This window comes from Melozone crissalis, unplaced genomic scaffold (assembly GCF_028551555.1).
Source record: "Melozone crissalis strain CALT ecotype California unplaced genomic scaffold, PUWL_Pcris_2 ptg000027l_1, whole genome shotgun sequence".
Classification (NCBI taxonomy): Eukaryota; Metazoa; Chordata; class Aves; order Passeriformes; family Passerellidae; genus Melozone; species Melozone crissalis.
In genome coordinates, this window is record NW_026535805.1 from 44,241,845 (window position 1) to 44,266,890 (window position 25,046).

General features: G+C 46.3%; 1 protein-coding gene and 1 non-coding gene across 2 annotated transcripts; one reads left to right on the forward strand and one right to left on the reverse strand.

Annotated features, from left to right (window-relative positions):
- The first annotated feature begins 1,506 nt into the window (after positions 1-1,506).
- On the forward strand, positions 1,507-1,578 carry TRNAE-CUC (transfer RNA glutamic acid (anticodon CUC)). Its single transcript has one exon. It is a non-coding gene; the product is annotated as a tRNA-Glu (tRNA).
- Positions 1,579-11,964: 10,386 nt separating this feature from the next.
- HEY2 (hes related family bHLH transcription factor with YRPW motif 2) lies at positions 11,965-23,248 on the reverse strand. The gene is made up of 5 exons (XM_054279875.1): positions 23,100-23,248; positions 21,855-21,933; positions 21,668-21,751; positions 18,988-19,069; positions 11,965-14,165 (listed from the first exon to the last, which is right to left on the reverse strand). Exons 1-5 carry the CDS (start codon positions 23,180-23,182, stop codon positions 13,480-13,482), a joined length of 1,014 nt encoding a protein of 337 aa, XP_054135850.1. The 5' UTR covers positions 23,183-23,248; the 3' UTR covers positions 11,965-13,479.
- Positions 23,249-25,046: the final 1,798 nt, after the last annotated feature.

Consider the following 25,046-nt stretch of genomic DNA (forward strand, 5'->3'; position numbering starts at 1 on the left):
AGTGATACCTCAGCCTCCAGCCCAACACAGCTTTGGCTCCTCAGGGTCTGAAATGCCTTTGTCTTACCAAAGGGGATGCTGTCAATCCTATGAGAAAAGCTGTTCCTGCATATATAAGACATTTTTCACCTCATATTTTGTTATCTCTCTCACTGCACAGTAAAATTGCTGAATTTAGACCAAAGAAAGCTTCATCACAATCAAGACACACATTTTGTTTTAGACTGCTACAGTAAATGTTTTGTGATGAAATGAACCATCAGCTTAACCGGGATGCTGATGAGATGGAAACCAAACACCTTCCACCTCCTTCGCTCCTCCCAGAAGAAAATTATCCCCTAAATTTGTTTTCAGACTCTGAAGGTTTTGAAGATCAGCTAATGCATATTTGCACAGTTGACAAGCACACAGTCTGAAGCTTATCTATCTTGACACAGAAAGGTTTTTGCATTTTAGAGGCAAAGGGTTTGAGAACTAGCGAAATTTGCTCGGGCAAACGCAACCCTCCTGTATCATTGGACTCTGCCTAAATAGGGAATATTATTTTTGCTAGTTCAGCTCTTAGATCTTCTATGTTCATGAAAATAACAGGCCAGAGGAAAGAGCTTTTACACAGAGGTCATCCACAGCACTGGCCACTTTGATTCCACTCACACAGACCTTACAAAAAAAACCAAGCTCACAAATTAATAAATATCGTGTGAGGCCGCGGCAGATCAAGGCCAGCAAACACAAACTTCGATCCCCTCTGTGGAGCCACTGGCTCCCAGGTGAGAGAGGCCTTTGGAGCCGCTTTTCCCTGCTGGCCTAGCACCGAACCCGGACAAGCTGAGGTGTTCCCACAGCCTGCCCGTGCAGCGACCAGGCCGGCGCGGAGGGAAGCGCCGCGTTCCTCTGCTCCCGGCAGCCGCCGCCGGGATGTGCGGTGCAGAGCGCTCGGCTGACAGCTGCGACAGCGACACCCCGTACAGAGACGACGGTGTCACGACCGGCTTGTAAAGGCAACGCGAAATGAGGGAAAACACCCGCGCGAAGCCCGCGCCGGTTGGGGGCAGCGGGAAGAGCGCTGGCGGAAGAAGAGACGGAGACCCGGCAGTGGCCACGGGCGCCCTCCTGCGAGCCCCCCCGGTCCTGCCGCGGCCGCGCAGCTCTTGCCTGTGGCGCTGTGAGAGCCGCCCCCGCTCCCGCTGCAGCACCGCCGGGCTGGCCGCTCCTTCCCGCCCGAGGCTCCGTCCTGCCCGCTGCCCCTCCACCATCCCGCCCTCCGCCCACGGCCAGGGCCCTTCACCAGCCTCGCCTGGGCGGCCCCCTCTCCTCCCCAGCATGCCGCCGCTATTCTCTTCCGTGGGGTGGAATACAACGTCCTTCTCCATATCTACCTGCTTCCAGGACTTGGTACTGCCTGGAAGGTAGGAGCACAAGAAGAAAGCAGGGACAGATCATTGAAGGAGGGAGAGCGTACTATCACTGCTTCTTTAGAAAAAAGTGTAGAGAGGGTGATCGGGATCCCTGGTGGTCTAGTGGTTAGGATTCGGCGCTCTCACCGCCGCGGCCCGGGTTCGATTCCCGGTCAGGGAAATCTTTCTTTTCTTGTCTTTACCACCCCCCCCCTTCCTTCATCTCTGTTTTGTTTTAAGACTCTCTCCGGCCCTCTCTTTCTGCTCTTACAATTCTGGGACGATCGGCCGGCTGCTGTGCGAGCCCGAGGCTCGGGGGTAGTAGCACACACCTGACAGCCTGGAGCAATCGTGCACAAATCGTGCCCGAAATGTCAGCGCCCTGTGCTGGTGGGCAGGGGAAGGTGTAGCATTAGCAGGTGCCTGGAAATCTTTCAGTCAGTCACAGCACTGCCTATAGACATCCCATGCCCACCCACACGGATTCTGGAAGTCAGCAGAGGCCTACCTAGAGGGCCACATGCATTTAGAAATAACATAACTCCTTTTTTTTTTTTTTTTTTTTTTTGACTTCTCTAACAGCTTAGGGTGCTCCCATGCTCCCACACCTTCCCCCCCCAGAGCTGAATGGTCGCTTAGTGCTATCATGAATCTTTGAGCCACAGCAGCAGGGACCTAGTATGGGCTGGAACATCTCTCTTATGAGGAAAGGATGAGGAGGCTGAGACTGTTCAGCCTTGACCGAGACAGCTGAGACAGGACCTCATCAATGTCTGCAAGTACCTGAAGTGAGGTGCCAAGGGGATAGAGCCACGCTCTCCTTAGGGTGCCTGATGTGAAAGCACCACTGGAAATAATGGCTTTGGCTGCCTTTCCCAGGGCGTGTCAGAGCCTAGGCTGCCCTCCACTGCAGACAGGAGTGTCTCCTGGGAAAGATTCTCCACTATATTCTTTATGAAAAGAAGCTTCAAGGTGATTCAAAGGGAAGGGATCACCTTTGCTCTAAGGCAGAAAGCAAACAGTCAAAAGGGCTATTGTCATCCTTAAGATATAAAAAAAATGTGCCACCAAATTGTAGTTAAACACCAGGTCCACAGGTTGTCACGCAAGGAATTATTGCATTCCTATGGCTGGAGGTTCTTGAGAGTGGGCTGGACAAGTTATCAAGTCTCTCAGACTGGGCAAGGGGAATGGCTCAGTGGATCTCCTAAGATCCTGAAAGTCACAATTATATTATTTCATCCTGCACTTTCCCCTATAATTAACAGTTTACCTGCTCATTAGAACTGTGTGGGGCTCTGAGATTCTTCTCTCCCTCTTTGATCTCAGTGAAATGCCTTACCAAGTTGGTGGAAGAAGTTGCTGCTTTCTATGTCAGAAAATAATGGGCAATTTAGAAGCAGGTAAAATGAACTTCAGGTGTTAACTACCTTCCCAGAAAAGGCATATATTTGGCTTTACAGAATAGGAACAAAATAAGCATTTCCTTTTGCTTTAACTCATTTTGTAGTAGGACATTTGCACACCTAGGACTGGCAGAGCCATCAAAAGCACATGACAGAAGTGATCTGGCAATAGCAGAGGTATTTCAAACAAATATAAGATTATTAATAACACATTTTCAAAGTGTAGCTGAATTTGCTTCTCACTGTGGTAGATTTTGCGATACTGGCTCGCAAATATTTTCACTTTCATGTCTGCTCTTCATCATAAGGGTGACGAAGTGCTTTCCATGTCACAGCAAAGTTGCGGAAGGGTTGGAAATGAACTGCAAAGGTATGGAAATGAACTGCAGAAGAAATAAGAATTATAAGGAAAATACCTGAACTGTAGATGAACTTAAACTAGCAGCTGAGTCAACTTTTCTTTCTTGCTACCTCTTTTAAGTTATAGTCCTACAATAGTTCCACTTTGTAAGTTTTTTCCAATCTTATATGAAGTATCTTGGCTGTGAGTGAACACAAAATTTTGCATGAGTTTTACAACTAGCAATTCTTTAGAAAATGGAAGTTCCCACTCTTTTTTTATAGTCGTATTTTCTACTTGCCGTCATATTTCACTTCTGTTTGAAGGGCATAGAGTCATGCAGTCGTTAGATTTATTCTGTTCCCAGGAAATTCTCTTGGCCACTTATCGCCTTTTTGTCTGTTTTATTGTGGATATAAACAAGTGCAACTCCGTGGTATCCTCCCCAAGGCAAGGAGCCTTTCTTTGCCTAGCGATATAAATATTGTAGGAACACGCCACGAGGTGGCATCCCGGTCCTGCGTCTGCCGCCACCCGCCCGCGGCTCCCAGAGCAGCCCCTCCTCTGGAGGTTTCAGAGCCAGCTCCCTAAGTTAACGTCGTGCCCGTTTCATTCCAACGAGCTATAGAGCAATGTAGGACTTGTATTTGCTGATGAAGCAAATTTCATGTACAAATGAAGCTTTTATTACGGCAAATCACGGCATAGTTTCTGAGTCGAATGCTGTATATGGAAACTTTACAAGCTTTCTTTAAACAGTCAATATAACATTAAAAAAAAAAAAAAAAGGTCACAAAGTATAATCAGGAGTGTGACTCGGACTCCATCACCTCATCCTGTCTGTGGCATTAATACAATGAGGACACATACCATTACCAGAGTGACAAAGACCATGTGTCCCTGAACATGTTCACCCCCAGAGCCACTCTGTTTTTCACCCCCACAGCAGCACCTCTGCTTTTCACCTGTAGGTTTTGAACTGAAGGTCATGCACAAAGTTTGTGCCAAGGTGAAGAAGGGAACCGCAATTTCTGCATCCCAGGTCAGGATACCGGGGCATCAGCTACCCAAGGACACAAAATAAGGTTTCATTCCCTTCCCTTCTGCACAGACTCACAAGGCTGGTGAGCCATGGGAGCAGTCTGTGCTATAACATTAGTGCTGTCACCATGGCAGTCAAAGGACACAAACAAGGCAAAGTGTTTATTAAACTGGTGGGGTGGAAGGAAAAACAAACCCAAAAGATGCTTTCAGGCACACGGTCCTTTTTCCAGGCTTTTTTTCCCCCTGTCCTATTATCTGTCCCAATATTCTTTCTATATAATATTGATGTCATAAAACACAACTGTAAATTTCTTCCCAAGCCACAGATTCACTTTGAAACACGTTCTAGACAATAAGATAAAAAAAAAATATGACAACGTCACTGCACATCCTGCCAGGACTGTTCCTTGAGAACTACAGTTGGAAAATTTACTCTAAATTATGTTTAAACAGAAACTATTTTATGCAAGCCAAGGCAGTTTATTTAAGGTAATGTTATTGAAAGTCCAATACAGATTTAATTACCACTCCCAAATCTAGATAATACTGTCCAAGGACTATTTTCCAGCAAGTCCTTTTACAGGAGCAGTTGCCATGTCCTATTAAGAAGTACTCTGATCATGAAATTATGAAAGCTCTGATCCTTTTAAAAGTCTGAGTTTTTCTCTTGCATGCTGCAAATCTGCTTTCTAGATCCTTTTTATACTGCCTTGTGGCTACAGTCAATCATTACCTTCTGCCTTTCCACGCTTTGTTTCCCATGTGCTCTTTTGAATAATCACACTTTAGTAAACTATATTGACAACGTTATTATGCTGTGCCTAATTTTTGTCTTGCTAGCAGGAAAACAGAGCTGGGAGATTCCAGTTTTCCCCCCAAAGGAGGAAAATAATAACAGACTATAAATTGGTATTACAACACATGCTCTGGCTGGTGGTGCTGTCTGCTGCATGTAGCTGGGAATAGCAGCACCCCAGACAAGGACAAGGCAGCTGGGCTGGAGGGTGGCCACAGCAGGGTGCCTTTGTGGCTGTCTACCCAAACTGCCCCTGCACCCTTTGCAAGGGATTTTTTTACAGAAATTACAACTTTGTATTCCATAACTGGCATAATTTGTATTGCGTAAGCTGCAGTTCTGCACAAGAGATCCAGCAACATAAATGAAAAAACAGGAATGATCTGCCTGTCTGCTCAGATAAGAAACCACCTGCCTAATTCTATCAGGATGATGTTTTGCAGTTTGTTCATTCTCTACTCCAAGCCAGGTAGTAAGTCTCAGTTTCAGATTTGTCGGGACTGTGGCCTTGGTTCAATCAAAATGGAGCTCCTTGCTGCAGCAAGGGCTTTCATCCCTCCTACCACACTGCACTCATCTTCCCTTAAGTTACCAGGCTGAAGAAGAGTGTGAAGCACATGAGAAGATGAATATGAGCTCCTGAGCTTCTGTCACCATGACTCCCCTACCTGCCACAGGGCTCACAGGGAGACTCTGTGCACATGCCAAACTCAGTTCTGAAGTGGTCTCTCTTGGGTTTACCATCATGATCCCGTAAGTGTGTCTTTGGTGGGAAAGGAGTGGCTGGTGGTTCTGCTGTGGATGAAGGCAAAATCCAGGTATCTTAAAGATAAACCAGGTATCTTAAAATCTCTTGTAACTACTGTTTATTACAGTTTGCTGATCCTCAAAAAAAAAAAAAAAGCCAAATGATTAAATGCAATTGCATGAATTCTACTTCTCTTCTGGTCATACATTCAAAGGGGCTTTCCTTCCAAGTCATCCATTATGCCATCAGAATTTGCCTCCCTCAGTAGCATCTGGGCTCTAGGAGAGCTACTGTCTTCTATTAATCAAAGGCTTATGGTAAGGGATAGAAACTTGAGTTAAAAGTGCTCCTAAGGTTATGATGAGTTAGGAACTAGTCTTTCCCCTGGGGTCTGTGGTCTAATTAGACAAGATCAAGGAAAAATATTAATTAACACTATTCCCACTTTACAGGTGAGTAGCCAAGAAGTGAATTAACAAAAAAGTTGTATTTCCGATGTATTTAAACACTGAAAAAGTAGCTTGACACCCAAAACTTTTAAAAATCGGACAAAAATTCATCCTCTAAAATTTTGGTCCTGCAGGGGGCTTAAATGCATAAAGAATTTTGTTTATACAAATAATCACACTGAAGAGGAATAGTTCCCCTGTTTCCCTCAGAAGGACATCCTTAGTTCCTTCGCGGCACAAGTTCTAAGTCATGTTGGTGATGAACTGTCACACTGATTTTGAAAAGCAACAGGGAAAAAGTCACTCATGTCAACAATAGCTAAAAAATCTCTCTAACATGCCTAGTTCTTCTTTACTTTAAAGGTTATGTAAAGGAGAAAAAGAGCTTTATTTCCCCTTTTTTTTTGCCTCCAGTTTGAACCACAGGCACAGAAACACTCCACTGCAAAAGCTGGGCATATGGGCAAGCAGGTCTTACATATTTATATTGAATTATTACTTCTCTTTTGTTTTGTTGGTGGCTACTGCTATCGGGCATCCTTGGGTTTTGACGGTCACATCAAAGGAGCGGCTCTGGCGTGAGAACCGGTCAAAGTGAGGCAGATAATTAATGGATTTATTACTGAGGTCGGTTCCCATGATTGTCGGTGGGCAGCAGCCACTGCTGTGTCGTAATCCTCATTCTCTTGGTAAGGCACACACTGCCTTAAAAAGGTTTAATGATCCAATAGTGATTTACTAATGGGAATCTTTCTTGTCGGTTTAGCAGGCCTTGAAGGAGGACAGGGTGGCACATGAAGGTCAGTTTTCAGCAGCATCAAGAAATGGTTTTATTTGTTTTGTTTTGAGATTCCTGTTTGGAGCATTTTGATTCACTAAATGCAATAATAAATTGAAGGGTCAAAGTCATTGTAGCAGGGCAGGTATCAGATTCTTGATAACATGAGGAGGGAAGGAAGCAGACAGACATTGGCCACAGTAGATTGTGGCTGAAGTTCTGAGATAATGATCAGAAAACATTCACTTCAGCTTGTATGATGGACAAAATGACAAAGTGTGGTAAGAGGGACTGAAACAGCCTCATGAAACCGCAGGCTGGCAGCTGGTCCTCGCCACCAGCCCCTGCTGGGGTGGCTGCCCGGTTTGCAAAGGTTGCATCCCCTTTCTGCTGGAAAAGGAGGGAGGGGGACAACCAGTGGGACAGCTGCCCAAAAAGAGGGCAGGGGAGGGAAAAGGAGAGGAAGCAGCTTTGCCTGGTCAGAGGGAAAGAGATGCTGTTGGTGCCCAAGGAGCCAGAGTCCCCACCACTGCTCCCCCTTGCCACCCTGGTGCCTCTTCAGAAAAACAAACCCCAGAAAAGCCAAGAAAAATAAACTTCCTTCTCCTCCACCAAAATACATTTTGAAAGCAACAGAGGGAGAGGGGGTGGAGAGAAAAACAATGTTATTTTATTTTAGGGCTCGTATTAAAAAACCAAGGGCTGTGCTGGCAAGTAACATTAAGAGCTATGTGAACAATCCACACACAACAGACCTTGCTCTGTTAATCAAGTTGTGAAAGTGCACCTTAAATGTTTAACTTTTCTTTTAAACTCGTCGAGGAAGAAAGTCCTTTTTCTCAAGAAAATTAAAGCTACTTTTCTCTGAGATATGAAAAAAATACAGCATTCTGAGTTAAATCAAAAGTAAGGGGGGAAAAGTGTATGTGGGCCTTTACATAACTACAGTTTTGTCTCCTTGGGTTTATATATTGCCTTGTATTAATTTTTTAGATTTTCACTTACCACGTAGTAATATCTATGGGTATTCTTTACAGGTAAAACCATTTCCTTTACATCTTCCATTGGGACACTGTTTCCTGGAGTGGGTGCAGAGGTCTTGCAGTTCACATAGGCAGTGTTCAAAATTTCCTTGCAACCACAATTTCAGTGTTGCATCAAGGTATTTTTTCATCCTGAAAACTTTCTTTGTAGAAGAGAAAAATCCTGAAAATGAACTGAGTGGAAAGCAAAATTCAGGCACTAACTCAGAAGACTTTCCTGTAGAATAAGTAATAGCACTGTTAAAACATTGTCTAAAACAATTAGCTTTGCTTGAATTCAATATTGGCAGTTGTATATCTGTAGAAAAGGAATCTGCCTTTTCAGACCTTGAAAATAATTCAACCAGACATATTTCATTTTATTTCCTATAATCACTTCCTTTTGCTTCTGGTATTTGAGTATCTAGGGTACAACACTAAATCATGTGTCCCAGATTTACATTGCCCCTATGAATGCAGAAAAATATGCCTTTAAAAACAAATTATATTGATGTCATCTTACAATCATCACCACTGCTGAAGTCAGAGCACTAAGAGAACTTCTAAAATTAATGCTGATTGAGGTGTTGACTGCTCTTAGTTCTATGGGAGTGATAGATGATAATGCATTATCACCAGATGATTTTGATACTGTTCTATTGTTTCTTCTGGTGAGGTGTCTGATTCTTTGAAAAAATTAGATCATATATGAAAATATTATTAAGCTTCAAGTCCTGTATCTCCAAAGATGATGGAAGATAGAGAGAAATTCAGTTGCCTGGCCTAACATATATCACGCCTCTTAAGCAACTTGTATTTCCCAGGCATCTGCACAGGACTGGCAGAGGTGACACAGTACACAAGGGAGACCTACCCGCTCCAAAGTGATAGCTGGAGCCAAACTTTGGACATGGCAAACATTTAGACAACTGAATGATGACTAAGTGATTGTGTTTGCACATTCATAGCACTTTACAACTTCCAGTAAAAGCAATTACCAGGATAAAAAAAACAAATCAAAACCAAACACACCTTTTCCCAAAAAAGAAAATCACGCGTATTTTATGGAAATTATCTGTCAATTATCTGTCAAAATTTTATTTCATTTATAAATCAGGAGAGGTTTGGTTTACCCTTGAGTGGAGACCTCAGCATTTCTAGCACCTGCCTAGTGCTACTCTACTTATAATTTCTATTTATGATCAGATGTCTTGCTGCACTCATTCCTTTGAGATTTTTACACATTAGTGTTTACGTATTTGCTGCATCAAATGATGAAGCAGAGAAACAGTGCACAGTAGAAAGTTCAGTGTTGAGTAAAATTAACTCAGGTTCATGCAGTGGCCTCACACAAATGAAGCTTGGACACATGAAGCTTGTGAACAAAGCTATATCAATTCCTTCATCTTTTCTAGTTCTGAGCAAAACTACCAGTTCAATCCCTCAGGTCCTCAGTTGTGAGATCTCAGGCTATCTGTGCCCAGAGAAGCTGATGAGAAATGAGGCTGGTGACTACAGAGCTGGTAAAATCCACTTCACATATCAGTATTTTCTTATGTTGTAGCTTTTCACTAAAAGGGGCCTGTGACCTTTTCCTGTTGTAAAGCACACATTCCTCATTTACAATAGCCATAAGAATTTGCCAAAATCCATGTCCCAGACTTCTCTCATGGCATCCTGATTGAAGTACCATCTTTCAAAACAGCTGCAAACATTTTCAAGGTTCACACTAAGGAGGCAGCAGCATAAGCTGGCACCTCCTGGCAGTTGTTCAGGCAGAGGTAGTCACAGACAATTATTCTGCTTTGAATATATGCATTCAGCCCTCGGCCACAGTAGCCGGTTTTTCTTCTAGGCAATACCTAATGCCGGATTTCCTCCCCTTGCAATCACAGCAAAGGGAGGAGAGGCAGCACTGCCTCTCAGTTGCCTGTCTCCTCTCTAGGGTAATAATCTTCTCTCAGCAGCCTAAGTGCTTTTTATTTGCATTGCTGAGGGCTAAGGTTTTGAGCCTGCTAATGCTGAGTGACAGAATTGGTTTTTAGTTTTTTTCCTTTTAAGAAAAACATTCTAGGAAATTGCATAACCTGCTTTGATCCTCCTGATAATTGGAATTTAAAGTTGTAAACCCACCCATTGAAAAGTTAGTCAAAGCCAACTGCTAACAGTTGAACAAGCAGCCTGAATTGTGTTCTTGTAGTATGTGCCATGATCTACTCCTAAATTATATAAATTACTCTTACTATTCTTCATCCAGGTCCATTCCTCATTGAAAGCACAATAAAGATAGAAAAAGGCTGAAGTAAGGTTGCATGCGCACAGTCACGGGTCCTAACTTTTGCATCTCAGTTATGCCAAGGAAAGAGCTTTCCTTTGCTCTGTTTTAAAGACTGCATAGATACCTTCAGCTCTGTTAGCACAGCTACAGCCAAAGCCACCAGAAGCTATTGCCCTCTCATGTCTTTCCAACACCACACACCAAATACGTGTCTTCATCGTTAATTTCTCACTTGGGAAATCTTCATCCACTCTCAGAGAGGTAACATTCCCAACAGCCTAGCAATAAGCAGGCATGAAGGATGAGCTCCTCATGTCTTCTAGGTGATTCGATTAAAACCAAACCAAAAGACAGCACAACAAAAAAGAGTAGAGACCAAAAGCCCACACAAAAAACAATAGAGGATGCATCAGCAACTGTTTTTTTTGAAAGTGAAAATGGGATAAGCACAAACAGGCTGCACAAATCTGTCAGTGGCGTATACCTAATCAGTGTCTGTTCAAACTGCCACTTTTTTAGAACAAGGCAGAATATCGCATTTTGGGAAATAAATGATGTTTTGAGGCACACCAATTAGATTGAAGACCTTAGGTGGAACGAAGTCAGTCAGTGCCTATTTTTAAGGTGATACATGCCTGAGAGACCTCCTACCAGACTCTCTGAGGGCCAGTTAATAGCTTACTGTGAAGTAGGGCTGCAACCTGCTCTTTCATGCAAATAAACCCCACTTTTTATCTACCAGCCATTAATGCCCTCTTTTTTCTTGAAAATACACATTTAGAAAGTGAATGATACCTCATCTGTACGCTGCTGAATATGCCAGAACAGCAGCACAGCATTTCTGCCCTTAACAAAAAAAAAGTCACATTCCCCCCAAACACTATTTCAAAGAATATCAAGGCTGATTAACAGTGTAGGGGTTACAAGACTTCTTCCCCCTCTTTTGTCCATTTTTTCAGGTGAATGACAAGCCCTCCTCACCTAAGTGCCAGAGACCAGCTAATTGAGGCAGGGATGAGTTCCAGGTTTAATATTTGGGAGAAAGGATGACAGGAGAGTGAGCCACTGAGCAGAGGCTGCTGAGGCTTTTGATGACGAGTGAAGTGTCTGGCTGGCTGTGGTGTGATCCCCTTTTTCTGTGTCTCAGTCTTGCCAGCTGTTATTTTGGCATTCAGACATACAAGACTGTGTCCTCATCCTTATAAACAGAGCTTTCCACACTTTCCACAGAGGGGCTTAGCAGGTCTGATGAAACAATAACAAACTCTTGCCTCAGTGAGAAGTGCCAAATTAGAAGACCAGAACTTGTAAAAATTACCTCCTCTCATTCCATGTATTTATGGATTAATGATGTCATTGGGTTAACATTTTCACCTTCTAAACCCTGTGGAAAGCTGAACCTAGAAACGTCAATGATTTTTGGGGCTCTCCAGGATGAACAGATATGCTTGCATCATTAAGCATACCATCAATGCAGGGCCAGTTTGCAAGCCTGAAAACCAATGCTGCTTTGCTGTTTTCCTCTGCCTATTCCAGAGCATGCTGGAGAAGGTGGGTTTCCTGGCTGAGCAAGGAGAGCAGAAGAGTACAGAGCAGCCAACAGGCTTGTTATCAGGGGCAGAGAACAACTCTGAGTCCACAAGTATTCTTCAAAAGCAAACAAATACTGCAACAAATCATCCATAAAACGCAGTCAAAAAGGACTTCATTTAATTAGTGATATGTAAAGACTTTTGCATAGAAAAAAGGTTAACAAAGTAATGCATAAAAGACCAACTAGGTACAGTATTTTTAAAACAAATATTTTAAAGTATATTTTGCATAATGTTTAACATTTTCAATGCTTATTGCTTTCTCCACACAGCAGAGAAATCAAGTGCATAATAATACATGCTGTGTTTTACTTTTATTTTCTTTTTTTTTTTACATAAAATCTCTAGTTCTTGACTGGTTGTATTAAAATACTTAGGTTATTTTAAGTCACTGTAATAAAAAATGAAAGCAAACCATTTTATGCAGCACTAGTTATCTGGGTATTGACAAAATAATTTACTCACATCCCATTAATACATTCATTTTGGTTTGGAATCAAACCCACATTACAATGTTGGCATGTTAATAGCCAATTTAAAAGTCGTCCCTACCATAACTTCATTCATACCCAGAGTGATCATTCTCCCAGAAGTTATAGTGAAAAGAAGAGGGATCTTGCACTGAATCGGCTAAAAGTGAATGTCCAAATACAGCTAAATAAGTTAAGTTGAACTCTTACAACACTGAATCTCTTGTATTGGCATGAATCAACTCTATCCAAGTGTGCACACTTTCAATAGGTGGCTACTTCTGGGTGCATGACAAATTCACTGTTTGTGCAGATAGGAGCTAGCACCAAGTTTAAGCCATAAAAATGGGTGCCTCAGGGCTCACAGGCAGTACTGAAACATTCATTAATCCCAGCACTGATAAGATAATTGCTTTTGCCAATGCTATGCTAGACGTCACAATTTGGCAAGTCTGTACAAAGAAAGTGAACTAAGCGAGAACTAGGCCTGTCAAACTAAACATTCTTCCTCGGCATTCTTTTGGCTAAAACCTTTCTCCTTCAAGAGCACGATCTGCCCTGGAAAAGTATCCTAGCTCTGGAGCTGAATGCAAAACTTCCCCTCTCTCCCATACCATATCCATACCTGTGCAATGTTATTTGTTTTAGCAGAACACACACACATATATATATATTTATTTATTATTTTTTCAATGTCAGGCACTTATGAAACTGGAACTCCTTTTCTAGCCTGGGGAGACCTGGTAGATGCAATCCCTCACCTCTCTGCCAAACAAGGATGCATAGCTGGAGAACTATTAGTTCTAATGTCTACGTATTCCTACGTATGTTGCAGGAAACCTCTACATGCCGACATGGTCACACTGTTATGAAAGCCATTGCTGCTCCCTCAAGGTGCCTCCAGCAAGTGAAACGGAGAAGAAGGTGTCTCCCCATGTCCTCTCCGACACCGGCAGTGAGGATGGGTAATCGCCGTTCCTCGGTGGGCCCGCCGACACCGCTCAGGCCCCTCGGATGAGGCTGAGCAGGGAGGACACGGCAGCGCCGGGGCTGGGTGCGGGGATGGCGGCTCGTGGCTGTTGAGCACATGCACGTGTGCTGACAGGGAGAGGAGGGAGCTGCAGTGGGAAGAGCTGTGTGTGGCCGGGGTGGGGGGAACTTAAAAGGCTCCAACTTCAGTCCCCCACGGTCGGTAGGGTTTCGTGCCGCCGCCGGTGCCAGCCTGCTGAGGGCTGGCAGAGGCTGATACGGCCAGCGGAGGGGTGATGGCGGTGGCCGCGGCCACGGCGGCGGCGGCCGCGCTGGGGGGCAGCATGGGGAAGGTGCCGGTGAAGGAGAGGGGGAAGCTCTGGGCCGCGGCTGTGGCTGCTGCTGCCGCGGCGTGAACAGTGGCCGACAGGGACAAGAGGGAGGTAGAGAGAGGAGGGACACAGGGAGCGATGCTGCCGGCGGAGGGGACTCTGAGGGCGGCATCGGCGTGGGCGAAGGTGGCCGTGAGCAGGGCGGAGCCGTGAGGGGGCACGTCCGAGGAGAGTCTGCACGGGGCGGCGTCGGAGGCGTGGTGGAGTCCGTTCGGCTGCAGCAGAGCGGCCGGGAGGTGGTGGAAGGCGGCGGCCCAGTGGTGAGGGTGCAAGGGGTGGTGGTGGTGGTGGACCATGGAGGAGGTCATGGCAGCAGCTTCCCTCTGAGAGGCGCAGGTGCTCAGGTGGGACACGAGCCTAACGCGCAGGGGGTCGGATGTGTCGAGGCCTTCCACCGAGGTCAGGTACCTCGCCACTTCTGTCAAACACTCCCGGAAGCCAATGCTCATGAAATCCATGGCCAGGGAATGGGCGTCAAAATAACCTGCAAAGGGAGGGCAAAATATGTGTTGAATGTGGATCTGGCCAACCGAGCCCTGGCTCAGCCACCGCATTTCCCGTTTGCCATTTGTGGGTTAAGATGTGCAACAGAAGTTTGTTCTCTGGTAAAATGATCTCTGTGACCATCCCTGTAATGTAATAGGCTGCAGTTGTTTATGCAGACCATACACAAATGAAAAGAAGTAAGTCCATAAGACACTTAAAAAGATACATGATGCCTCTCCTGAAATTCCTCAGCAAGCTGCTGCAGTGCAATGTTGATCCTGTATGTGTGAATGAGATGCTTATCCACACAAAGAAACAGGCTGGAGATCAGAGAGCTTGCATGTACTACCCTGCCTTTTCTTCCCTACACTGGCATTCATCCTAATGCTTTCAAACTATTTCTTGACATTGTGAGATAGTTGTTGTAGCTGCTGCCGGGGTCCCATCTACTTCACAGAGTCATTAAGACAATATGACATACGGTGTTGCTTAACTACAAACAAAAAACATCTTGTGATGACTCTGCACACACACAATAAAAAGCTTTACTGAGAAAACGTTTTATGTAATGCCATTGCTAATTTGGAGATGGAAGACTGACAGTCATATGGCCCATGAGGTATTTCAACAAACAGCAACTGGAGCTCCATAGGCTTGGGACAAAAAAGCATTTGAAAAAAAAAAGTTTTATTAAATGTACATGAAAGGATAAAGGGTTGAGCATAAAATCTTGCGTTTAACTTGCAGCTCTTCAACCACAAAAACCTATTCCACTTTTTGGAATTTTCCTATTTTAGTTTAAATGTTGTCTCCTTGGGGGAATCATATCCTATCCATTCCCAAGTTGGCATGATGTTTTTCCTCTCACTTTCAACGAAAATTTTTAGGTATGCATGACTGTGATGTGTGTCAGTATATAAAGATCAAGTGCCCCTCTTACGGTGGAACGTGGCAGCAATGCCTTGTACTCTGTCATGAAATAATCTCGGCCTTTCTGAAAAATGCTAGCACTTTAGATGGCTTTTTTCATTTTAATCAATTTTCAGGCTAGAAAGAAGCACTTCCACCACTGCATACCCACATTATAGAATTAACTCAGGCACATTTATCCATGTTGCTCCAAATCCCCTGCCCGCTATACACTCCCTCTTGCCAAATCACAACAGTGCTTTTGCTGCAAGCCGACTTGCTCATCTGAACCTGAGTGAAACTCTGGCTCAGCCAGCAGATCAGCGAGCGTGAGGAGTTGAGGACTCCTGTCCTCAAGTGCTGACTCTTCACAGCCTTCTTCCTGCCGGGTCCACTGCGACCAAAGGTTTGAGCGAGCTCCTGAGGAACAGAGGCCAGGCGTGCCAGCAGCAGTGCGATAGCAGGGCACCTTCTCGGGTGCCAGTCAGCCTGGCGTGGGGACTGCTGCTGTGCCGGAGGCTCCAGGACTCCAGCAGCTTCAGAGGGGCTGACGCACAGCCAGAACCACTTCCCAGCCCTGGCCACGAGTCAGCCAGCCTGGGAGTCCTGAGAGCACTCGGCTCAAGCCAGGGCTTCCCGGCCTCCCTCCCTCCTGGACTGGAAGAGATGTGGGGGATGTGGTTGTCACCAGCCTCCCCTGAGTCTGAGCTGCTGGCTCTGTGACAAGCCATCCCAAAGCCCTGGCGATCCTGGCTCCCTTTCAGTCTCCTATGGTGGCCGAGGCATGAAAACAGAGGCTAGATGAGATCTGGGACTCCCAGGCTCCATTATATTTTGATGGTTATCTTTTCCCGGTTTCCCCTTCACCAGCTTCCCCCTTCTGAGAGAGACTTAAAAATGTTGTTTCTCATTTCTTTCCCAACCCACAAACATCCTCCACCATGTGCACATGCCAGTGTTTTGCAGTGAACAGGAACTCTTGGTTTTACCTGATCTGTCCTGGTAACCCACCTGCTGCACACAGGTCACTTAAGCTACATGAACCCATGCACTGACCCACGTGTCATTCACTCAAGATAAATTTGTAGTGAAGCTTCAATAAAACCACACTGAGTTCTCTGCAAGCAACTCACTGTTGATAAATCACTCCTCCCCTGTGCTTGCTTGCACCATCAGCAAAAAGCCCTGGCCTTAGGACAAAATAATAGCTCAATGTGAATAGGAGACTGTCCACAGAACTGTCCACACCTGTGTCAGGGCGGCAGAAACACGGAGCCTGCACAGGACCTGAGAGGCATCTGCCTGCCTGCCTGCCTGCCCAGGCAGCTCTGAAAAGAAAAGAAGGGGCAGAAGCAGTGTTGGGTTTCTCTCCCGCATTGCCCACCTCGGGATCAGTGTGCTGAGTGGTGGCCAAGCCCATCCCGACTTGCCCAGTCCCACCCACTCCCGATCATGGATGTCCTCCTTTCTCTGTGAGGAAGAGGACAGTCCTTAATGCAGGGCAGCAAATGGGTATCAGGACCCATTTCTCCTTTCCTCAGAAAGAAGTGATTGTCCCTGGTAAAAATGAAGAAACTAATTTTTTTGCTGATACAAAAAAAATCCTCTGGCACACAAGATGAATTACAAAGAGGGAAATCAATACAAATAAAACAAATATCTACTTTAAAAATACTCTTAGAAATTATATTTAAAACTGTTAGACTGCAAAGTAAAACACTAAGCAAGCAGGAAATGCAGGCTTAAACTTTGCCCAGTACTCATTCTCAAACCTCTTTTTCTTACAGTTTCTTAATCTGTGCAGTGAGATTACTCTTATCTCTAGGACAGAAGGAGCAGATAAAGTTGTAGTATTTGTGAAGCGATCAGGTATTATTGTGATGGGCCACCCACTGTGGATGATGGTGTGAAAGGCAGTAGCAGAAATAAGCCTGCATTGCCTCTCCCCACACCACAACATTCACCCTTTCCCGCAGTGCCACAGCTATGCCGGTGTCAGCTGGGGCAGGAGAGACATGGAGCAGAGACCAACCAAGGAAGAGAAGAGACTGCAAGGCCTGGGACTGCCAGCAACATGCAGTTTGTCCCACTGGAGCCAGAGGCTGGGCTCCACCAACACGTGTCTCTGTCCCGCAGCTCCCATCCCAGGCATTTCATCCCCTGCCCCACTTGGCCACCTGACCTGACCCATTTATAAAAAAATCCTCTGCATACTTTTTTTGGGCGGGGAAGCTGGGGAAGGAAGCTTCGTGATAGTTGAGGTCTCCATTTGGGTTCACCTCCTGGCCGTCCCGCTGTCGGTGCAAACATTGGAGGGCTGGGAGCTGCTGCAGCTCCTCAGAGGAACAATGTGCAGCGTGATGCGGGAGTCAGGCTGGGATAGCTGAGCCACACATCGCATGGGGAGGGTGAAACGAAACAGCCACCACTTCCCTCAGCAGCCAAGCACTCTGTGCTGCCTGCACCAAGGGAGACAGAGCTTGTGGAACCAGCACACAGCCACACACTGAGAAGGCACCATCACTCGGACACACAGAGGATCCAAATCACCTGAACACAGACTGCACAGCCATGATCAATTCTGGCATTTCATAACTTTCAAGAGTGTATCTTTAGCAACTACAGTGCTTTCTCAAGGCCTTTTTACATATATGTTAACCTTCTCTTTAAATTTTGTACATTTCCTGAGGAATCAAGAGACATGTCTGTTACCTGATGGGCAATAAAATTCCTTTCATCTCTTACCAAACATGTTACCCATAACTTTTAAGCTTAAATGGACTCCTAGAAAAAACTCCTTAACACCTAGAAAAAAGGTGTGGCAGTTTGGTGTTAATTCTCACAAATAACAAAACACCAGCCTAAAGCCATCTGCTGTTAGGCATGCACTGATTCTAAGATGAGTTTTTAATTGCTGCAAGGTACAGAGAGGAGCATAATTCAGTCATGCACTAAAAACTTTGGTCAAAAAAAAAGGTAAGAGAGACAGCAACAGTTTCTTTTCTAGCCTTTACCTATATAGCATAGTGGGTGAGTGAAGAATCAGCTGGCTTCCATTACAACAATTCAAAGCATGATCACGGTTGATGGCACGGGACGTGGGACCATGCTTATGGAATGCCAGCAAGTTTTTCGCTCCAAATAAGTTCCAAAATCATGACTACACAGAACACCTCGTGGGTGGCTGAAACCATTTGGCCTCCAGCCTTGGGACTGTCAGCTTGCACAAGCGAGGTACGCTCGACTCCCGGCGCTCGGCTGATCTAATGGGTCAGCGAGTGCAGCCACTGCGTCACGCCAGCACCCATTAACAGGGAGCTATGCCAGCCTCTGACACACAAATATAGCATAGAAATGGGAGTGCAGAGAGCATTGCCTGCCTACCCACTTCATCAGATACCTGGAGATGCACAGATCAAGACTGGGTTTTGTTCTGGTGAATGAGATGGTCTAACCTGGAACTGAAAAGTCTTTCCAGAACAAAGAAAATATTTAAACATAAATTAAAGTTCTTCTTCGTTCACTTCCTTCAGTATAGCAGCTCAATAATGAGGTTTAGCATCGGGTTTTTTGCTACACAATTGTTGCCACAAACCTCCTGTTTATGTTTGGTGTTTGTGTATTTGTTTTGTCTCCCTGTGCAGATTTCAGTGCTCTTTGGAAACCCCAAACAAATCTCTGACTGGGCTGCCTGTGAATGAAGCCTTTACTCCCACAGTGTTATGAAAGCAAACACAAGCCCAGGGTCAAGTGCTTCTTTTGTCCCAGTAGCTCTTTCCCACGAGTTCAATCCTGCCATTAGCATTGATTTCCACTCCTTTAATCTGGAAACGCCTATCACAGCTCCTCAAAGCACTTTTTTTGATGAGATTTCCCCAAATATTAGAAAAAAAAAATTGTTGGCTCCTTACCTTTCCCTCCTGTTGCCTGCAGCATCTTCAGATGATCCACTGTCATTTGCAGTATTTCCGCTTTTTCTAATTTGGCTGATCCCTTCGAGATAAGAGACACATATAAATAAAGGCTTACGAGTACTAGAAACTTCAATTTGATATACTTTCCACTGAGCTCAGCCTTATGGTTTCAATTTCCCCTATCATTAGGACATTCACTGCTTAATTCTTTCGTGAGCATCTGCTTCCCAGACTTGGTCTAAGGACTAATACCGTCTCCCTAATTTCCCTTTATTAGGGCTATACCTCAGCACAGTTCTGGCCTTGAAGGCAGTGTAGAGACGACATCTTCAAGAAATGAGAGAAATACGTAACTTTCTGGACTTCCCTTTCAACAACAAACACAAAGGGAGAGCTGGCAGGAGGGTCTGTGTGGCCACAGGTTAGGACTCTGCTGCAAGGTTACTTTTTGTGCTGTTACCGGTAGGTGTCCCTGCGGGCACACACCCAGCACTGTCCCTCTCTTCATGGCCTGTTAATTTGCAATGTGTCATTTGGTTGTTGAATATTCCATTCTCATTTTTTAAATGAAAAAACTGCCACACAGTCCACTGTATTTTAAGTTAATGAGAGGCATACTTTGCAAAGACTAAATACTGCGAAAGACTGTAGCTCCTCTGTCAGTAAAAATATTTTCTGACACTAAGAGTGGCTCACAGAGCTATAAGAGATACTGGAAAAGTACAAAATAGAACTCAAAAGGTAGTATTGATATATCAATGTAAAAATAAAACTATTTTGCTTGGTAGCATTCCCTTGGATATCTGGAACACACCCAGACAACACAAATGTTATTCCAGTGCAAGAGATCATCCCTTGGCATCAGTTAAAATCAGGGCCACGCAAGCTACAGCCACCAGCGCATCACATCCTGCCAGCCAATTTTTTTTCTTTTAGTTATCACCTGGGCCACCTCACTGTCTCGGCCAGCTTCACCCAGGTTGCACATTTTTGAGCTGGGCAAATCTTACCCGGCACTGTGCAGCCGTGCTTCAGAGCGCTCATCTCTGCCACACTCGGGAGCAGCACGGTGGCTTGGGACGGGAGGGAGGCGGAAGCGAAACTAAACCTCCAACTTGGAAACTCCAGTGAGCTGAATGTCAAGGAGCTGGGCAAGGACTCATGACTTTGTCCTTGGCATACTGCGGGAAAATGGTGAGACTTTCTGATTCAAACACAGCACATGCTCATTTTTATGGCAGTGCCTTTTTTTCAATCTGCTTATTGCTCTCAACATACCAACGTTGATGTGCGTGTGAATTTTTGGTCAGAATTCCCCGTTTTACATGCAGCTACATCCTGTAACTTTCTCAGACTTCATCTTTTCCATAGACACAGTACAAGCCGTCTCAGTGAGAGTGACTAATAGCTGAAAACTGCATGGTGCTGGGTAATTTCCAAAGGCTCTGTAGGACTTGTTTTATAATGTTTGTGGTTTTCAAGAAATAAACAACAAAATGGGACAAACAACTGTTGTCTCTTGCCCCTGTTTATCTAGCTGAAAATATCCCTGTCACTGTTTCGCCAGAACCAACGCAAGGGCACAGTGACAACTACCAGTTACTAAAAATCATATTGCAGGTGACACAAGAGATGGTCTCAACCAACACTTCAAATTTATTTTTTTCAGCCAGCTTCTGCTCAGGCCAGGGATGAAACAGGGCTAACACGGCGCGGTGCTTGCCACGTAGTTACTACTTATATTCAGCACCTCCCAGTCCTGCTCTCAGATTTTACTTTCTGGGGTTTTTTTACTATTACAAGGAAGTCAGGTTATTTATTTTCAGATGTTTCATTTTTATTGAAACATAGTGTCAGTTGTACATTTCCAGCAATCTTCAGACACTTCTAGCAAAACAGGAACAAGGCTGAATATTGAATCAAAGACCAAAAAATAAAATTCAAGATATGGAAAAAAAAAATTGAATGGAAAAACCAAAATGCCATTTTTTAAAAAATGAAACATTGCATTCTAATCTCTTGGTCTGTAATTTCATGACCAAGGAGCTGAGCTAAAGTTAACTGGATCCTTTCAGACTTCCTACTAAATACTTTCTCACTGAAAGTCTGAATATATCACTGACTTCAGTAGCTGACCAACACGGGCCTATTCCACCTCCTAATGCACTGGTTCTAAAGAGTAATCTTAAAACATGAATAATCCAGACTGTCTGCTCCCTTTTCAGGAAATTGGACTGATTTGCTTGCAATGGAAAGTACAGATTTGAGAAAAAAAGGTCTGTTAAAGTAGTGACAAAGTAAATTATATTTAAAGATTTAGACAGAAAGCTAATTTACATACAGGTTTAGGGACTTGTGTTGGGTTTGTGTATCTTTATTTTTTATTTAATATGGAGTAAAGCACATTTTTAACAAAACCACTACTGGAATTCATCGAAAGAACAGAGGCAACATGAACACAGTTACCCTTAAGGGAAAAACAAGCCAAAGAATGGAAATGGTTTTCAGCCTTTTAATGAATTATGTTTCTAATAGTTTTGCCACAACAAAGCATTTTATTGAAATGCCTACTTTGTGCCAGATCAGGACACATACAGTATTATTTTAATGAGATTTACAAGAGAACTAACATTGCCAGATGAGATACAGAATTTATATTTAAAAAAAAAAAGCTTACTTGTTTTTCAAAAGCAGTTGGCACAAGCCGCCTCAGCTCTGATAAACTGTTATTTATACGATCACGGCGCCTTTTCTCTATAATCTATTCCCAAAAAAACAAAACACATTAAGTTTATAAAAATGAAGGGCAAAATCACAACACACATGCAAATTGTCAAATGTAAAAATAATTAAATGAAACATACCCCTCTTCTTTTCTTTCTGGCCATGATCTGAGATGTTGTTGTTGGGGAATGTGATCGAATGACAGAACTATTACTTTGCCTGTGAAACAATAAAAGCACATCAGGTGTTGCACAACTTGACCGCTCTTTGAAGACACCTTAGGTTACCATATTACATATGCATAGTCCCTCTAATGCCATTTTCAGTGCTTTTAAGAAGTGCCTTGCGTTGCACAATGTTTTTGAAGGCAGCAATGCATTTCAGTTTTTACTATCCCAGCATACATTTTGAATTGACATTTTGAATTTTCCAACACTCTGTTGGAAATAAAGTCCTTTTCTGTAGACAGTTTACTATCCAGTGCAGATTTTCTTTGCATATAAAGTCCTGCCTACCAAGCAGGGGCTGAAGAACCAGGCCCAAATCCACATGAACCATCTCTATATGGCAACAGCAGTGGTGAGTGGACATATCTGATGACACAACCTCTGCCAGGCCTGCTGGGTTTTGACATTGCTGCCCATTGCTACACAGTCAGTAGATGGTCAAGTACGATGCCAGGTGCCCAGCCCGGCTCTGCTGCATTGTCCAGGAGCAGAATTCAAAATCTGCTTCTAAAACTATACTACCCACGAGTTCAAAATTGCTCTTATTTCATCATGAGCACGCGAAAAAAAATAAATCAGTATCTTTTAATACTTATTTAGCCACCGATGAGGAAGAGATAGGGCTCTGGTGCACGAACCTCTAAATTGGCAGGAGGAGCCCTGAAGCCCCTCAGCGTCCCCGCAGCGCCCAGCCCGACCCTCCCTGGGCAAACACTGCTCGCCCTCGGTTTGCACGGCGGGTTTGCTGAAGTTCAGCGGCTCAGGATCCCTGCTTACTTTCCACGGCTCATTTCCCACTGGCGCCGTGGGAAATGAGGTTGTTCGGCCTGATCAGGAGCGATTTTGGAAAAGGTCTGATTGAAAATGGCAAATTAAGCGGAGCTAATGAACCGCAGCCCGGTGGCTCACACAGCTACTGGAGCGCTGCGCGTAATTTCGAGGCTCGGGCAGTCCAAGCGCGGGGCTAATTTTTGGTGGGCTACGAGCGAGCTGCCAGCTGACCTGGAGGGGGACACAACACCTCTGACCTCGGGGGGCGGCTGCCCCCACTCCTATCCCAAGGGGGTGTCCGGGTCTCCCCCTCGCCCTGCCCCAGTTCGGGGCGCACCCCGGCCCGCGACCCGACGGAGACGGCGGCCCCCGGGGTGCCCCACTTACCCCGAGTAGTTGTTCTCGCTCCCCACGTCTATAGTCTCGTCCATATCGCTGTCTGAGGTAGTTTCCTCGCAAGGTCGCTTCATCGTGCGCACGGCGCGGGGGCAAGATAAATAAATCCGGGGGGGCTGCGGGCACGGCACAGCACGACTCCGCACCGCCAGCAGAGCAAACCCTCTCTGAGGCGCTTTCCCACGCCGCGGCACAGCCTCAAGCCCGACGGCCCGCCCCCGGCAAGGCCCGCCCTGCCGAGGGTGACGGGCGGGGGCCGCCCACCGCCGGGGCGCGGAGGCGTGCGGAGGAGCGGCGGCCGCCCGGCGGGGGCCCCGCCGCCCTCGGCCCACGGCAGGCGGGGAGCGGAGCCGGCACGGGGCCGGGGAGGGAGGGGTGCGGGGTCCGAGCATCCTCAGAGTTCGCCCTGCGGGGAGAAGGAGCAGTACTGGATTCTCCGATGCTATCGGAAGAAGAGGGGTGGCCGCTGTCGCCCCGCTCTCCGTCTCTCACCGGGCATTTGGGACGATCTTGCTCCTCTCCACCCGTAGCACACGAGCCGGATCAGCCCCCTGCCCAATGCTCCAGAGCCCCGGGCGGTGGCAGCAGCCCCGGTCTCCTTTCTTGCGGTGCCGCGAGATGTGTTATCGGGCACACGGGAGTGCGTTCGAGAGTTGTGTAAGTCCCGGGAAATGTATAAATCCCCCCCGGCCGGGCGCGCTTCCCCGGCCGCCCCGTCCCGCTGGGTTCCACGGGCGCGCCGAGGGCTAGCGGGCGCTTGCAGGGCCGGGAGCCAAGCACAGCGATAATCCCTGCTGGGAACGACTTGGGAGGAAGTTTAGCGTCTCGTTTACCGGAGGATCTGTAGCAGGCGGATTTTATTTTGCTTTTGTTTGGGATTTCCCTACCCCGTTTGTTTGTGTTTTCAAATTCCGGATTCCTGACAAAATACATTCGGAGTGGTATGTTCTCCGCAGAAATTTAATCTTTCAACTGCGGCGACTGCCCCTGTCTGCCTGTTCCGCCCTGCATCCCCTTTGCCACCTTCCTAGGAACGTTTTTCTCCCGCCCCTGCTGTCGGACGCTGGCCGAGAGGGGCCGGGATGGGGCGGGAGGGTTCGGCACTAGCTTGGGCACCTCCGCCTTATCCTGGCTCTCGGCGGCACACGGAGCCGCGGTCGTTCAGCAGCCCGGAGGACTTGAAGGCTAGCGGCGAGGGGGCTGCCCTTGCTACGACTCGGTGCCTTGTCGGGACAGGGGCAGCCCCCCTCGCCGCCCCGCCTGGCCGCCCGGGGCTCCGGCAAGCAGCACCTGCCGGAGAGAGAGACGCGGGCAGGAGCTGCCGGCGTCGCCGCAAAATGACAGAGCGGCCAAGAATCTCCCGTTCAGCGCGGCGTGGCCCCGCCACCCTCACCGTGACCGCACTGCTCTCCCCTCTCCGGGTTTCCACGCGGCGACAGCACGATGCCGCTCCGGACAGAGGGAGGGAAGAAGGGCCGGAGGGGCCGATGACTCCGGCTTTCCTTGCGGGGCAGGCTGCGAGCTCGATGGGCCGGAGGGAGCGGGCATCTTCCCGGCGCGGCCCCGCTCGGCAGCGCCCGTGCCGCTTCTGCCTGCGGGCGGAGTTTGCCCCGGCTGCTTTATAGTTAGCAGCCGACGGTACCAGTGACTCAGTTTTCCACTCGGTTAAATCCCGTGGAAGGTACAGGTGGTTTGGTTCGTTCGCGGGTGTGCGTGCGGCACGGGGCCGTTGCGAATGAGAAACCCGCGCCAGCTCTTTTGTACGCCGACATCCGCCATCTCCGCAATTATATTTGGTGGCACGTCGGGTGTTTGCCCTTTCATGTGGATGTTACTACTATGTAAAGGAACAGCGGGATTTCATGCCTCATTGCCCTACCGGGACATCCTTTTCATGCCCGTATTTGCAGAGTTACTAAAAGCTCCGCGGCTGCTCAC

Excerpts from the sequence above, each read along its gene's own strand:
- HEY2 (XM_054279875.1), bottom strand. The coding sequence starts at position 23,182 with ATGAAGCGACCTTGCGAGGAAACTACCTCAGACAGCGATATGGACGAG. Across the intron at positions 21,934-23,099 it reads AGCGAGAACAACTACTCGGG|GCAAAGTAATAGTTCTGTCA; the intron begins GTAAGTGGGGCA and ends ATTGTTTCACAG. Across the intron at positions 19,070-21,667 it reads CAACTGCTTTTGAAAAACAA|GGATCAGCCAAATTAGAAAA; the intron begins GTAAGCTTTTTT and ends CTTATCTCGAAG.